The 17,506-nt window shown below is 34.5% G+C and overlaps 1 protein-coding gene across 1 annotated transcript in view; it reads left to right on the forward strand.

The window, feature by feature from the left end:
• The first annotated feature begins 3,202 nt into the window (after positions 1–3,202).
• Positions 3,203–17,506, forward strand: part of LOC111507533 (putative fatty acyl-CoA reductase CG5065) — a 65,001-nt gene continuing 50,697 nt past the window's right edge. The window contains exons 1-2 of the mRNA XM_074176623.1: positions 3,203–3,484; positions 7,124–7,208. Coding sequence (XP_074032724.1) covers positions 3,272–3,484; positions 7,124–7,208 — 298 coding nt within the window. The 5' untranslated portion in view covers positions 3,203–3,271. The remainder of the gene's footprint in view (positions 3,485–7,123; positions 7,209–17,506) is intronic.

Here is a 17,506-nt window from a genome sequence, read left to right on the forward strand (position 1 = left end):
AATATTACCAAATATTTCGTGAATTCATAAAAATGAAAGAACGCATTAAATGTAATATTATCCAATCGCAACAGCTTTCGCCTTCTAGGAGAAATCATATAAATGAATTGTATCAAATGTAGAAAACTGTAGTATACATAAAATTCCAGTAGCTTCCTAAAAGCTCTTTGAATAATATTGGAAAATGAAATTCGAGAAAAACATAAAAGTGGCGACATCTAGGTATGATCATTCGAACGAAACTTGGGAATATATTGATTCATGGCTGGAGAAAGAGAGAGAGAGAGATAAGTTTCAGTCCTCAGCGTAGAAGAATATTTCTACTTACATTTTAGCAACGTTTTGGCATAAAAATATGCCAAAACGTTAACAGTACTGTCTTCATTTGAATTAAAAGGTTTTGGTAATGTTGAAGGCGCTTTTAACATGGAGCCATAGTTAAGGAAATTATTTTGTAATCTTACAAACTTCATCTCGTTCATTGGTGTCAATTCAGGATACATTTGGTTGAATTTTCTACAAGTTCTGGCAATGATCTGATCACACTGTCCGTGTATAATAAATAATTTCATAAGAACTTCCTTTGAATAATCAATATTTGCATTCATTTAGGGCAATTTTTTTAAACACCGTCAATAGCCATTTATAAATTACCTATAAAAATCACCAAACTGTCATAAGCGTGATATTTCCACGGCTACCTAGAAATCAAATTCTTTAAAAATTATTTTTTGTACGACTGTTATTGAAAATCTCTTTGATAGAAACACTTCAATCAGAACACCTAACAAAAAATCTTTTAGAAAAGTTCACACATGCAGTTCGTGCTATTGGTAATATTAAATCCCTGTGAAGTTACTGATGATGGCGAAGTAGTATTCAGTCCTACTGTAGAAAGTCCTTCATGACTAACCAATAATCCTCCATAAAATAACGTGAGTTGGCGTATGTAGTTGTAACATATGCCTTGTAATCCAAAGATCGTGTGTTCAAATCCCATGGACCCTATATTTTTTTTATTATCAGCAGTAACGTTATACAAAAAAAATTGTATGATAGATTTCATTTTGCTCGTGAGTTTGCTCCACTTGCTGAGCTCGTGTTGCTATCTTCCCCACTCACAAAATAAAATGCCACTTTCAACACTTGTAGGTAAAACGTAAATAACTATTTTTCCACAAAAACGGCTCTATTAAGAAAACTTGACGATTTAGGTATAGAGATATGTATATCATCTTGAAGCATTTTTCACCATCTTTCAATTTGTCAAGTAATATACAGGGGGTTTCATTTGAAATAATTAACTTTCGACTACTTTTATGCACAATGGAAATAATAGTAATTTTAGCACGCCCTGTATGATATGGAGTCGATTTCTTGGTGTTATTTGAATATTTCGAGTTTGTCCAAACTATCATCGAAATATCAACTTTTCATGAATTGGGAGTACTGATGTACTCAATTTCAATTAAGGCTATGTTTTGGACCATATTTAGCAGAATTTATTTGTTATCTCGAAAACAGATAAAGATAGGTATAGGGCATTAATGACAAACAAGAAGTGGCAACGGAGCAGTGCTGAAAATATTTTACATCGATAGAACAGGTAAGGAAATGTGAGAGGTGAAATTTTCAAAAAAATCATGCTTTGAGTTTTCCAGAAACGTCTAACCTACCATCGACCGTGAGTCACGCTGTATAAGTAATGTATAAATAAAAACATACAGATTATAAAAATTCGATAATGTTATTCAGTTGTCAAAGTAATCAAGTCATGGAAGATTCACGTAAGTGTTTCTGATATTCATCTACAGAGTAGAAACAATATTTCAAAAAATGCTTTTTCAGAGCTTTCTTGAACATGGACAAACTAAGATTTTTATACTTCTTGGGTAGGTTATTATAAAGCTTATAATCAAGATTATTTTTTTGAGGTTTATTTAATCGAAAATAATTCGTTCGAATTTTATCAGCATGCCTGGTATTATAAGTGTGAATATCCGACTGTTTTAAGAGACAGTTCGACTTCTTCTTTATTTCAATAAGCGCGTTGAACAAATATATACTTGGTAAAGGCATTATTTTCATCTGAATAAATATGGGTTTGCAATGATCTCTAAAACCGGCATCTGCAATAATTCTCATTGCTTGTTTTTGTAGTTTGAAAATTTTTTCAGCACCAGTAGAATTACCCCAAAGTAGGACACTGATAAGGGAATGAAAAAGAGAAAAATACGTTGTCTTCAGCGTGCTAAAGCTGACAACATTTTTTATTTGACAAAGGATGAAAAGTGTAGTACATAATTTACTTTTAAGCTGTTCAATATGACATAACCAGCTGGGAGTGCTGTCCAAAGATATAACCAGTAATTTCGGCACTGGGATGATTGATTTGTAGAAAGTTAATGGTATATGCAAGTGAAGGGAATAGTTTCCTTATTAGGTATTGCTAGATGGCCGCAGCATATGAATCTGTTGATCTTCTGTGATATCATTTTGAATCACATAGCAAGTTTCGGAGTTCCAGCATTTCCTCTCGTAGATAGGAGAGATCGCTTCTGATAAAAAGAAATATTTCAAAGTCACGTCTGAATCGAGAGTGGAAATCGTAGCCGGGATATAAAAAATTGACGGGTTTTGTTGAAGCACTGACTCTGGTTTCAGTGAATGCAAGAACCTGAGGACTATTTGATTGCAGATGTTGGTGCACTGAGTTTAATTTTGAGTTGAGTCCTCTGATGAAGCAGAAATCGATTTTAAAGTTGTTAGTGGGCCTTTCAGCAACTACAGTTACCATGTCATTTCCTTACTGATGTTAGGAAGACCCTGCTGACTGTCAAAAATAGTGGTTTTCGAATAACTTCTGCAGAATGATGCCCTTGAATCAGCCCCCACCCTGAGAACCGACTGGGGAGCACCATCATGCATTTCTTCTTATATACCTACCATTGAAGCCGTTGCGATGGTATCTCACCGGGAGATGCCGGGTGGGACCAGCATCTACCATCTAATTAGTTGACTCGTTTGTGAGTTATTAGTCTGATTTAAAAAATATTAATTCATATTTGTCATTGTTCAATACGGTATTGTCATGATGATATCAATGCATCAATTTGCAAACAAGGTTCCTGGGGTTATATTTTCCGAAAGTGATTGACCATTGTTCGTTATTCAAGTCAATTAGAAAGTCATATGAACTACGAATATTATTATTATCAGGTATTTCGATTAGTTCCAATCAGTTCATGGGCAAAACGTTGCAAATAACACAATGTCTCATCCACGGTTGAATGGAGACATATCGATTCCCGAATTTTTCCGAGGGAAAAATATTTTCATCACAGGTGGAAGTGGTTTCATAGGTAGAGTGCTGATTGAGAAATTGCTGAGATCTTGTCCGGATTTGAAAAATATTTATATGATTATCAGACCTAAAAAGGGTAGGAGTATAGAAGAAAGAATAAGCGACTTGACAAAAGTTCCTGTGAGTAAAACACATTTTTTTAATCCATTTCAAATAAGTTGTATCTGAATGAAATTAATAAGAAACTCTTTATATAACTGTTTGTAATTGTATCTTGGACATACCTGTATGATCTACACATTTTTCATGTCTTCCTGAGAACGACAAACAAAATTTGGCATAGACAGAAATCCAAATCAGTCTGATGACGGTGTCGGGTGGAAATATATACGTTTTGAAGGACTACATATCTCAAAAATAGATTTTTATATGAAAAAACTTTTTGGCTCTACATCTTTTTTCAGAAAATTTGGAGAGGTTCCGAATGGAGAAAGAAAGCAATTCAGTTCAAAATATAATCTTCACAAAGACTTGTAGATCCTGCATAGAAGTTTCATCTACTAACCGAAAGAAAAAGTCTTTCCGAAACCACTACTTCCACATGAATATTGAATTGCACGAAATGAAAAATAATTTCAAAGTACCTAGTTAATTTCAATTATACGAACATTCTTTTTCTATTCCTAACATTCATTATGGAATTATAATATATAATGATCATAATAATGTTTATAAATATACAACAGCACAAGATAGTAACACGTAAACAAAGCAAAACAAACAAACATGGAAAAATCCACTAAAACCGAAGTTGTGCGTGGGAATTCATTAGTTGCGCAATGCATAACTGATGTGCAGAATTGGCGATGACAAAAATTTAATATTAAACTAAGACTAAAGGACACAAATGAATGATAAATTTTTCAAGAATGAAGGTATGTTATATATATAAATGAAAATACACTTAGCAGTAAACGAGTATGAACGAACAATGACAACGTAGATATTTTATTTTAAAGTACAAACGAGGATTATTTATTTATTCATGAGTATATCATGAACAATATCTCTATTAGTATTACTGATATTCTGTGTACTATTCGATAGTCTATCGAATAGTACACAACGGATGAACACCCGGAAAAACAACACATCATATTCTACCATCCGTGAAAACCTACATTGTAATTATACATATATAACTGTCGTACATCAAGTAGCTTTGAATCTCTAAAAATATAATTAGAGGGGTAGTCATTCTTCCTATTGTACATAATATCAATTATTTTTTTTGTAATACCTCAGCTTTTTTCAGGTGGCTAATATGCCACCCTAACTGAGTATGGCTAATTGGAGCCTAGATTGTACCAATGCGTAGTATATTATTTTGAGGTGATTGATATCGAGAACGTATCTCAAGTACTTGAATTTATATAATAAACATCTCAATGATTCAGTTATTTCTTGAATATGTTCATTCAGTCTGAGGTGTGACTCCCAGATATTTAATATGGTATGTTCTTAGAACTTCTATTTTTTTTTCTTGGTTATTCATCATTAATTCATTATAGTTGGGTAGTTGATTTTCGTAACTTGCAAAGGGTAGAAATTGTTTTTTCAAAATTGATTATGAGTGGCTTATGATCAAACCAGTCTTTCAATACATTAATTTGGGTTCCAACTTTCATTTTCAATTTTTCCCTATTATCATCAGCATATATTATGGCCGTATCATCTGCAAAACTGTGAATAGAACCATCTATCTTCATGGCAAGTAGGCTGTTGATATATAATTAAAATAATATAGGTCCTATCACAACACCCTGTGGTATACCATAAGTAATTTCTCTTTCAGAACTGAGAGTATTGTTTACTTTCACTATATGCCGCGTTATATCGATGGATATAGGCCGAGACTGCATATGCTGGACATGCTGATAGCCACCCTGGCAAGCCATAATGAACCCCTCAGTTTCCGACTTCAGCCCACTCGACCTGAGAAAAGCAAACGTCAAGCGCTTTGATAAGCCAAGGTCTCCAATGTTATCGAAGAAGACCCCATACAGTGGCTTATCCTTGTGTCTTCGCATAAGTAATGTGATCTCTGCGGCTTTTATCTGAGCTTTTTGCTGAACGGGTTCCAACTCGGTGACAGAGTTGTGGTCACCTCGTTCAGTGTCGAAAACTATACCGAGTTCATCAGCTGCTCGGGCAGCAGCCCTAAGGAGAAATGCTCCGATTTCTGCTCTCTCATGGTCACAGACCATGCAGAGAAGGGGATCCGAACTCCTGACGACTTTAAAGGCTGTATCCAGTACCATTCTGTCATGTAGACACTCCAAACTCAAAAGTCCACGGCCTCCGTGTTGTCGGGAGAAGAACAACCGTGGAACGGACGATTTGGGATGCAAACTACTATAGAGATGCATCATTTTTCGGGTTTTTACGTCCAGCTGATACAGCTCCTCCCGAGTCCACTTCACTACTTCACACGAGTAGAGTAAGATTGGAACGGCAAGCATATTTGTTGCAGCAACTTTGTTCTTCCCCGACAGTTCCGATGACCAGATCTGTCGAATTTTGTGCCGATACTTGCCGCGGAGAGAGTTTCTCACTGCTGTTACCTCTTGTGAGTGGCGTTGTTCCACCCCGAGGTAAGTATACGTCTCTCCGGAATCCAGATAGTGTGGGATGCTTCCATCTACGAGCTGCACATCCTCTCCGTAGTCCCCGCATCGTCATCTTTTGAGATGGACCATTGCACATTTGTCTATCCCGAATTTCATACCGATAGCATGCGTGTACTCTTCCACCACCCTCAAGGACTGATGGAGATCCTTCTCTCCAGAGGCATAAAGTTTGGGATCATCCATATAAAACAGATGGGTGACCTTGTGCCTCCGGTTTCCGGGGGTGCCACAGTTATACCCTCGAGTATATCTGAGCGCAACGGATAATGGCAATAGTGAAATGCAGAAGTGAAGGGGACTGAGGGAATCACCCTGAAATACACCCCTTCTGTAAGTGACCCACCCTGTTTGGACTCTTGCTTGACCAGATGTTATGGTGCAGCGAGTTCACCAAAGTGTTATCAGTTGTTCAATGAATCTCACTATTTTGTCGGGTACCGCAAGGCATCTGACCAAATGCAAGATGAGCTCATGCGAAATTGTATCAAATGCCTTACGGTAATCGATCCAGGCCATAGAGAGGTTACGCTTATATTGTATCGAGTCATTCGTTACACATCTATCGATGAGCAGGATTTCTTTACATCCAGCGACTCCACTCTTCGACCCTCTCTGCTCATATATCCGTTCGAACACTCGGTCAACTGCGGTGAGTATTCGTGTGTATAAGATGCTTGTAAACAACTTATAACACGAATTCAAGCATGTTATCGATCTGTAATTCTTAGGATTCGATAAATCTCCGCTTTTAGGGATGAGAACGGTCCGCCCCTCGAAAAACCATTCCGGAATCGGCTACTCTCCGTCCAGCCATGAGTTGAAAACTCTGGCCAGATTGCGGTGGGTACTCGGTAGTTTTTTCCACCAACAAGTGTTCAGCTCATCTGGGCCTGGAGCAGCAAAGTCCTTGGAACTAACAAGGGCCCTCATTATTAGTATTATTATAATTCAATATTTTCAATGGGTCATTATAATGACTAGTTTGATTTCAAACGATTTATCGAATCTGTCCTCTTTGAAGTATCAGAAGTCATTAGGTCGCCTATCAAATTTTGCGTATGACTGCAATAAATATTTGATAAATGTGTATCGAAGTGATCTGAAATTTGATAAAATTGTATTTCCACAGTTATTCGATGAAGTGAGGAAGCAGAATGAAAATTTCGTAGACAAAATCATTCCTGTGAATGGCGACATAAGGAAACTGAATCTTGGTGAGTTGAATACAATGCAGCCTATGAAATGAACAAACTGATGCATATTACTGGAGTTTTTTCCCAACACCAAACCGTTATTTCAACACTTCGACACGCGTTTCGTTCACCAAGTGATCATCTTCAAGAGAAATATTATACTAAATATACTTATAATGATATCCTTCTAGGTACCTTGAGTGTAATAGGAAATTTAACTCAAAAAGATCTGATATACTATTGGCAAATGATTTTAATAATTTTTCTTTACAGTGGCTGAAAAAATAATAAAAAATATTTCAAATATGTCTATTAACGCTATAGACTACCTTAAATCAATACCTCCGGTTAATTGCAATTCCTTTTTGTGCAAGACGACCCCCTCTGAGGTACTCCAAGTTATACAGATGCTGAAAAAGTTTTCGACAACGGATATATTTGGTTTGAGTGATTCACTCTTGAAAGAAACTGTAGACAGTTTAGTAGAACCGTTCACAGTTTTGATTAATAACTGTTTTATCCAGGGTATATTTCCAAATGCATTTAAAATATCAAAAATTTTACCTCTACACAAAAAAGATGATCTGGAAGAGCTTGACAATTACAGACCAATTTCTATTATCGTTATTTTTTCTAAGGTTTTTGAAATACTGCTGAAAGAGAGACTTTCGAGATATTTGGAGAGATTTGATCTGTTGTCTTCAGCTCAATTCGGTTTCCGTAGAAAAAAATCTACAACAAAAGCCCTCTTAGAGATTTTAGAAAGCATAGTCGAGGGTTTGGAGAGACATGGTCATTCAGTACTTACCATGTGTGATCTCTCCAAAGCTTTTGATTGTGTTTCACATGAACTTTTAATAGAAAAACTTACATTCTATGGCATTAGAGGCACGCCGTTGAACCTGTTCAAGTCTTACTTAGAAGGTAGACAACAGTTTGTCCATCTTAACAACAGTTCTGATTCAGAACTGAAAATCATAAAACATGGAGTACCGCAAGGTTCTGTTCTTGGACCCCTGTTGTTTATCATCTACATTAATGACCTATGTTTTCACATGAGGACGAAATGTCAAATTGTCCTATTTGCGGATGATACCTCTTTCATCAGTTCAAACAGCAACATTTCACGTCTTCTTGATAATGCTGAAACCTTGATGACTAAAGCGGAAGCTTGGTTCTCTGCCAATAACCTTCGACTGAATAAAGGGAAGACACAAAACGTCATAATTTCCTGTAATAATCAGATCACGTTAGGTAAGCATTGTGAATTGCTTGGGGTTGTTTTAGATGATCGTTTGAACTGAACTCCTCATATAGATATATTGAGTAAGAGACTATCCAGTCTCTTATTTTTGCTTAGACAGCTCAGGTACTGCCTCAATTCGAGCATGTTAAAAAATGTTTATTTTGGATTATTTCATTCTGTGATCAGCTATGGTGCGATTCTGTGGGGTAATGCTGTTGATTCCTCAAAAATATTCAGGTTACAAAAACGCGCAATAGGACTATTAGCTGGGGCTAGATATAGAGACCACTGTCAACCACTGTTCAAAACAATGAGGATTCTACCACTCCCTTGTGTGTATATATACCAAAATTTACTAGAAATCCATTCAGAAAGGCAGAATATACAAAAAGTTTCTGGCCTGCATCATTACACTACCCGGGCTGCTACGGCTGATGATTTAGTATTGCCACGTTACAGGTTGTCCAAATCTGAGAAAAATTCATTAGATTTCAAACTATATAATAAATTGCCCTGCGAATTTAGATCCATGAACGAGAAATTGTTCAAAATTAATGTAAAAAATTATCTTCTCGAACACTGTTTTTATTCTAGAGACGAGTTTATTCAGACAAAAATTCAATTTTTGGTGTATTACCCAATTTATGTGATTGTGATATATTTTATATTGTATACCTGAAGGCTTTTAGATAATGTTATTATATATTCATTCAATAGGATATATTAATTGTGATTGACTTGCTATAAACCATATCATGTATGAGTTACATAGTTAAATAAATATCTATCTATCTATCTATCTACCTAAATTAACTTCACAATATTGCCTTATCTATTAGTCTTGACTTTATTTTAAAATGTGTCCTTAAGTAATAGTCAGGTAAATCTAATAAATGAAATATTATATTAACAAGCTATATAGTATACTATTAGGTATTGGTCCACCATCGTTATGCATAATATTATTATGTTCACTTAATTCTACACTCTCATAGGCATCTAGATGCCTGTTGTTGTTAACTTGTCTAACTAAACTCAATAATATATGTGATCGATGACTTGTTTATTTTATGGTAATTCATGATCACTTAAATGAAATGAATAAACACTTTTGTCGAAAGTGTTTTCATTCAATCCATTAAAGTAAACTTGATGAACGAAAGTCTATGGAATGGTTTTGTTGCAACATATGATGGAAAACTGCTGATTTTTTTGGTCTTCCATATTTTGAGTGTGTTAAGAGTTCCTTATATCTTATTTTAATAGATCTTTTTGTCCGTCCGTGTTATTTTGCATCGCATTCCTTACATTGAATTTTGTAAATGATGTTGGGGAAGAAACTCCAGTAATATTCATTGAAAATGTAGAATATACACACATCGGAAAAGTCTAGGGATATTTTTAAAAATGGCAATAATTTTTTTTTAGATCGCTTAAGGGGAAAAAAAATGACGGGTGATTATTAAACGAATGTAACTTACAACACAATTCATTAACTGGTCAAAAATACTGAGTGCGCATATAAGCAAAACTAAAAAAAATATGGCTCTTTTTTGGCACCCCGAAAAAAAATCATAATACAAAAAAAATTGGAATCAGTACAAAGTATGACCTCCACGCTGGTTTATTACGGCCCTACATCTATCGTGCATCAACATAATGAGATTGTCAATGTCTTGTTGAGGTACATTTGCCCATTCAGCGATTAAAAGCTCTTTCAATTCAAACGTTGTGTGAATGTTCCCCATATGCGGAGTAATTCTTCGTTGAAGCATGTCCCACACATGATCGATGGGATTCAGGTCCGGTGATTGTGCTGGCCATGGCAATACATCAACTCCTTCGTTGATGAGCCAGTCAGTCACTAGACGCGCGACATGTGGACGAGCATTATCGTGCATTAGGTGGAAGTTTTCGGCAACAGCACCAGCAAACGGACGGACGATAGGTAGAAGAATGGTGTCGAGGTACTGTCGAGCTGTGAGGGAGCGATTTGGAAAAACGAGATCGGTTCTGCCGCCGATCATGATTCCGCTCCATAGCATTACTGTACCACCTCTGTATGTGTGGAATTCCTGGACGTGTCTCAAACGTTCATTATTTCCAGGTCGTCTCCACAGTCTAACTCGACAAGAATCTGGATCAAATCCAAATCTGGATTCGTCTGTAAACAAAACTGTGGCCCAATCATTTGCATCCCAGTTTTGATGTTCTTGACACCACTCTAATCTTCTACCGCGATTGCCTCTCGACAGAAGTGGACATCTAAGTGACCTTCTGTTGTGGAGATCTGCTTCATGCAGTCGATTTCTGACAGTATCACGACCGATGGTTACCTGGTGCGTCTGATGCAACACGTTAACCAACTCAGGTGCTGTTATTGTCGGTTGTCTTCTTGCGGTTAAGACCAAAAATCGGTCTTGAACTGCAGTTGTAGCGCGTCCTCGCCCTGGATGTTGTTCGGCTGGACTGCCAGTTTCACGGAAACGCCGCCACAATCGACTGATAACACTTTGGGAGACCCCCAAACGAAGAGCTACATCATTTTGTCGCATGCCACCTTGAAGAAGCCCTACAGCTCTATTCATCTCAGCCAATGGTAAGTGATGGCGTTCCATGTTGAAGCACAATATTTCCAGTTCAATTGCTGAGCACGAACTGCACAGAATGTACAAACTCGACACTTTCAGATTATTTATTTAAGCCGAAAACCTACAGAACTTGATAAAAGATTAGTTACCGTTTCTGCAGGCTTTGTTCAACCCATAGAAATCTACAGGGTGGTCGAGTTTACCAATTTAATCGAAATTAAACAACCTCATGCATTTATTTTTATGATATTCAGTATGTTATAAAAATATCTCTAGACTTTTCCGATGTGTGTAGTTAGTAAAGACACGCCCGAAAAAGCCATTGTTAGGCGAAGCACGTGTTGCGTTTTTGTAAAATCGTTCAGTGAACATCTCACAATGAAGTGTTTGTTGAAAAATTTATTTTTTCATGGTGCTTCATCGCCAAACAAAGACCTGAGTTCATCGACGCATTCTTATTGAGATAATCCACGTTGAAAGTTGTGAAAAATAATCCAACAAAAACGTTCTCTTGAAATTTTAATTTTTTTGTCAAATTGAGGGGCCAAATTGGACATTTTAAAAGGGAAACTCCTGTTTTCAAACTAGATAGATAGAAACTTATGGTTGTGTGTGAGGGTCAAATGTCAAACTTAATTGTGAAACCCGCATATCGATATTTATCATCGTTTCTGAGTTACAGCATGTTTTTTCGAAAATTTGCATAATCGAAAAGTAATTTTTGCTATGTCAAAAATTTCTTGTTTCTATGAAAACATTTCCAAAGCACTTTTCAACGTAGAATTGAATTTAATGATACACCCTTTATATTCCTGCATATTTCTATACAAAGACCTTACCTTTCCAAAAATTTAGCACACTTGATGTTTTGCTAGAGTCATTTTTGAAGTACTAGTCTAATCAACAAGTTCAGAAACATGAAAAATTGAGATAAAGGTCCTAAGAATATGAGCGATAGCTCATTTGATTCGGAATTACCTCTAGAAAAATGTTTTTTGCAGGTAAAAAATTGCAATTATCATTAACAAAATTAGATTAAAAAAATGGTATTTAGTTTTTCGTTAATAACTCAAAACGTATTATTATTCAAGCAATTTCGAAACAGGCTCGTTAAAGAGGAGGAAATTTCCGATAAAAAAGTACTGACTCCCGGGTCTCTATCTCCATTATTTATAATTTCAATTTGACGTTGAAAATAGGGTTCCGCGCGACTGTTACGGTATGCGCGCGCTGCCGCTTAAGAGAGTTTATCAAAAGAAATAATTTTTTTATAACATAAAATGTCATTTTGAAAATTTGAAAAATATCTAGTATCTTCTTAACATTTGAATGAATCGAGTCCCGTAGGAAAAAAAGTTTTTTCACCATTTTTCAAAAAGTAATTCAATTGTTAACTAACAAATTTTTTCTCAATCTCCGTTGGCATAAATATAAAAAATGGGATAAAAGGTAGGTATAAATAATCGACCTGGAAATTTTAAACTTCGTGGAGACCTCTTGACATATATATACTTCTTACGATCCTGCGATGAAAGTTCATAAAAATTTATTAATTTGTTAATTATGATTTTTCATAACTATTGCAAAAGGAAATATCTTAAAATTGTTGATGAATTTTTTTTTCAATCGATATTTAGCTATGTCTGTTTTCACATTGCACAATGGCAGTTATTAACATAGGATATGAATTTTTCACGAAATTTGTTTATTAAATTGTTTTACACAAATAGAGAGAGTCAATATTTTTGAAAAACTGTTTTTTGCTATTTTATTGTTTAGAGATAATTATGATTTGGAAAAAATCTCCTAATTTATAGTTTCAATTGTTTAAAATCGATTTTTTTATATTTCGATTGTTTAAATAATTAGTTGAGAAATAATTCTGCTTCAAGAATCATGATTTAAACTTTTGAATAGTTTGACAGAAAAAAAATTTCATTTATTATTTAATTGTTTATTACTTTGACAATCTGTTATGAACAAATATTGAGCAACGTTATATTTTTTTCTGAAGCAGAAAAAAATTATAAAATCAGCTGAATATAAAAAATATGCAATATTTTTTTTTATATATTATAATATTTTCTAATATCATTCGATAAGGAAAATTTTATGGCACTTTTTTTGCATATAATTCAGGAAAAAATTTAACGTTGGTCAATATTGGTTTACAACAAATTGTTAAACTAATAAACAATTAAATAATAAATAAATTTTTTTTTTCTCGACAAACGATTTAAAAATATAAATTATGATTTTCAGAAGCGAAATTATTTCTGAACTGATTATTTAAACAATCGAAATATAAAAAATCGATTATTACGATTAAAAAATTAAAAATCAAAATTAGGAAAAACATTTTTTATCATAATTATCTTTGAACAAGATATCAAAAATTTTTTTTTTCAAAATATTGAATTTCTCTATTCACTTATAACAATTTAATAAATAAATTACGTAAAAAATTCATATCCATTGTTAATAACTGCCATTGTTTGATGTGAAAACAGAAATAGCTAAATATCAATTGAAAAAACAATTTTATCAACAATTTTTGGATATTTCATTTTGCAATAGTTATAAAAAATCATAATTAACACATTAATAAATTTGTATGAACTTCTATCGCAGAATCGTATGAAGTATATATATCAAAAGGGCTCCACGAAGGTAGGAATTTATAGGCCAAGTATTTTGGAAAAAAATTTGTTAGTTAACAATTGAATAACTTTTTGAAAAATGGTGATAACATTTTATTTTCTACCGAACTCGGTTCATTCAAGTGTAAGAAGATACTAGATTTTATCAAATTTTAAAAATGACATTTTATGTTATAAAAAAATTATTTCTTTTCATGAACTCTCTTTAGCGGCAGCGCACGCATGCCGTAACAGCCGCGCGGCATCTATTGTCAACGTCAAATTAAAATTATAAATAATAGATATAGAGTTTCGAAAGTCCGGACTTTTTTATCGGAAATTTCCTCCTCTTCAACGAGCTTTTTTCAAAATTGCTTAGATATTAATAGTATTTGAGTTATTAACGAAAAACTAAATACCATTCTCTCTATTTATCATGTTTTTGAACTTGTTGATTAGACTATACAGAGCTTTTAGGTTATGTAGACTTTGAAACGCACACTTCGATCGAGTATGCTTTGGACGATTTTGCTCCTGTCACTACAATTGAACTAATTAGTTCGGCAAGAAACATTCAAAAAAGGTGTCGCCTGTGTGTAGGAGAAGCTGATAGGCATTTCGAACATCTTGTCTGAAGAAATGTATTTCATTGTTTGTTCTTTATTACCATTATCATTATTGAAGTTTCATTCATTAGTAGTTAACATAATATAAATTGTTATCAGTTTTATGGAAAGTATGTATTCCAATTATTACTCTGAAAAGCTTCCTCAACATTTGATAGATACTGTTTTATCTCCGCGTCATCCAAAGTCTACTTGATCATAGTGTAAGGTCTACTTGAAAAAACCTAAAAGCTCTGTATTTCAAAGATGACTCTAGCAAAACATCAAGTAAGCTTCACTTTTGGAAAGGTAATTTTAAGTTCTATTGAAATATTCAAGAATATACAGGGTGTCTAATAGAAAAAATAGTTTTTCACACCATTGAATTCCACGTGAAAAAGTACTCTGGAAATGTTCCACTAGAAATAAGAAATTGTCGACAAGAAATATGTTACAACAACTTTTCGAAAATGCACATTTTCGAAAAACATGCAGTAACTCAGAAACGATGATAGACATCGATATGCAGTTTTCACCATTGAGTTTGTCATAAAATTTGACTGCCAGACACAGCTATCAGTTTTCATCTATGTGGTGTGAGAACAGGAGTTTTCCTTTAATAATGTCTAATTTGGCACACTCTGTACAAACAATCGGAAAGAATCAATATACAGGGTGTTCCTTAAACACATGCTAATATTTAAGGAGGTAATTTTCAGACCCATTTTAAGGAAAAAACGTCCTATGGACGTATGTCCTAAACGCCTTAACTTTTGAGATACAGGGTGGCAAAGTTTTCAAAAATAATCAGTTTTTTAATAATAACTGAGATAATTTTGTAGACATCTTTGGCATATTTGGTACATATGTTCCATGCCTCAAGGCGCATTTTCTGATGTACAATTTTCCTAATTTTCTCTGCCGGTGGCGTACGTACGAGTTTTGAAATGTATATTTTTGGCGAAAAAAATACTACGCCACTGCTTTATCTTGAATTAAAAATTATTTTTAAAATCTCCATACATTTTCAAGCACATTTGATTTGCTGGGTTTTCTTTGTCCGACGCATGTATTTCGCTCAAAAAATTAAAAATCGCTTTACTTAAGGATAAATTCCTTAAAAATCTGATGCGGTATCGTGCATCGACTAAAAGCAAACTAAGAGATCAGATTTGTTGCAAAATAATTGAGGATCTAAAAGGTATTTGTTTGTTGTCAGATGCACTGTTCTCAATTAAAATTACGTCATAACGAAGCAACGCTTAATAATTTTTGAAAACATAAATTTAGTTATCCTGGAATAAATGACGTGTAGCAGAATTTATTTACTGCACCTCTTGGAAATATGAATTTTGTCGATATGTGATTTCTTTTAAAGATTAAAAGCAGAAAAAACAGCGTACCCACCATAGCAATAAAAAACGAATTCTCTGTATGTACAAACGTCAGTAGCTAATATTAATGTTGGTTTAAAGTAAGGTGTTGGTGTTATAAACTGTCATAGCGCGTTATGATTGATTTTGAACTGTTATTGAAGTTATTTTGGTAGTCCGATGTTTTTCTGAATATATATCAGTAAATATGGTAAATTATACGAATGCGGAAATGGCGCAAATGCATTACGTATATGGCCTTGCCGATGGTAATGCAACAGAAGCCAGGCGCATTTATCAGGAAAGATATCCTAATCGTGCCTTACCAGATAGCCGAACCTTTTCAAATATTCATCGTCGACTTGGGGAAACTGGTAGTTTCAAGAAAGGGACTCCGGAAGGTAGACCTCGTGTAGTAAGAACTCCTGAAATTGAGGAAGCGGTGCTGCAAGAAATTGAGGAACATCCTGAGACGAGTACGAGGAAGATCGCTAGAACTCTGGATATTTGTCATCAAATTGTTTGGCGTATTTTGGTTGATTTTTTGTTATACCCATACCATATTTCAAGAGTGCAGGCATTACTCTCCAGAGATTTTCCACAGCGTGTGAACTTCAGTCAGTGGTATCTATAAAGTATTGCACTAAATCTGCAGTTTGAGACACAAATTTTGTTCACAGACGAAGCAAATTTTTCTCGGAATGCCATTCAAAATTTCCAGAACAATCATGTGTGGGCTGAAGAAAATCCCCATGCAATAACCGAAACCCATTTCCAACACCAATTTTCGGTTAATGTATGGGCAGGAATTATAGGTGATCATCTAATAGGCCCATTTTTTCTACCAGGACGCCCTGATGGTCGTTCTTATTTACACTTTCTCGAAGAAGACTTACCTGGGTTATTGAAAGATGTGCCACTTGCGTTAATGAATCGAATATGGTACATGCACGATGGCGCCCCTGCTCATTTCAGTGTAATTGTCCGAAACCATTTAAATACAGTTTATCCTAATCGTTGGATAGGTCGCAGAGGACCTCAGCAATGGCCAGCAAGATCCCCCGATCTCAACAGTTTAGATTTTTTTTATGGGGTCACCTTACAACTCTTGTGTATACAAAAACTCCCGTTATTACTTTAGAAGATTTAAGAGAGCGAATAGTTGCCTCGTGTGAAACTATACGAAATACGCCGGGTATATTTGAACGGGTGCGTAATTCCATGCGTAGAAGGCAGCATGCATACTAAGTGTTGGTGGCCACTTCCAATAATTTTTATAATCAGTATTTGTGCTATTCGTTTAGACTTACTGTCACAAAATAAAATAAAACTCGTCTTTGTGAAAAATTTATTTTTTTGCAAATTATTTTTTCAAATACTATTAGGGAATTGGTAATGCGTTATGAAGCAATTTTCAGATTCTCATTCATTTTAGAATTGATCTAATTTCTTAATTTGCTTTCTGTCGATTTTTATTTTTTTGAGTGAAAATCATGCGTCGGACAAAGAAATACCAAGAGATCAAATTTTCTCAAAAATAAATGAGGATTTTAAAAATGATTTTATTTTGAAAAGAAAGCATTGGCGTAGTACTTTTTCCCCAAAAATTTTCAATTCGAAACCCGTAGGGATGCCACTGTTTGAAAAAATACAAATTTCTGTACATCAGAAAATGCGCCTTGAGGCATGGAACATATGTACCAAATATGCCAAAGATGTCTACAAAATAATCTCAGTTATTACTAAAAAACTGATTATTTTTAAAAACTTTGTCACCCTGTATTTCAAAAGTTAAGGCGTTCAGAACATACGTCCATAGGAAGTTTTTTTCTTAAAATAGGTCTAAGAATTACCTTCTCAAATAT

This window comes from Leptinotarsa decemlineata, unplaced genomic scaffold (genome assembly GCF_025532065.1).
Source record: "Leptinotarsa decemlineata unplaced genomic scaffold, Ldec_3_MD MMD2_tig00001973_RagTag_RagTag, whole genome shotgun sequence".
In the NCBI taxonomy this organism is placed as follows: domain Eukaryota; kingdom Metazoa; phylum Arthropoda; class Insecta; order Coleoptera; family Chrysomelidae; genus Leptinotarsa; species Leptinotarsa decemlineata.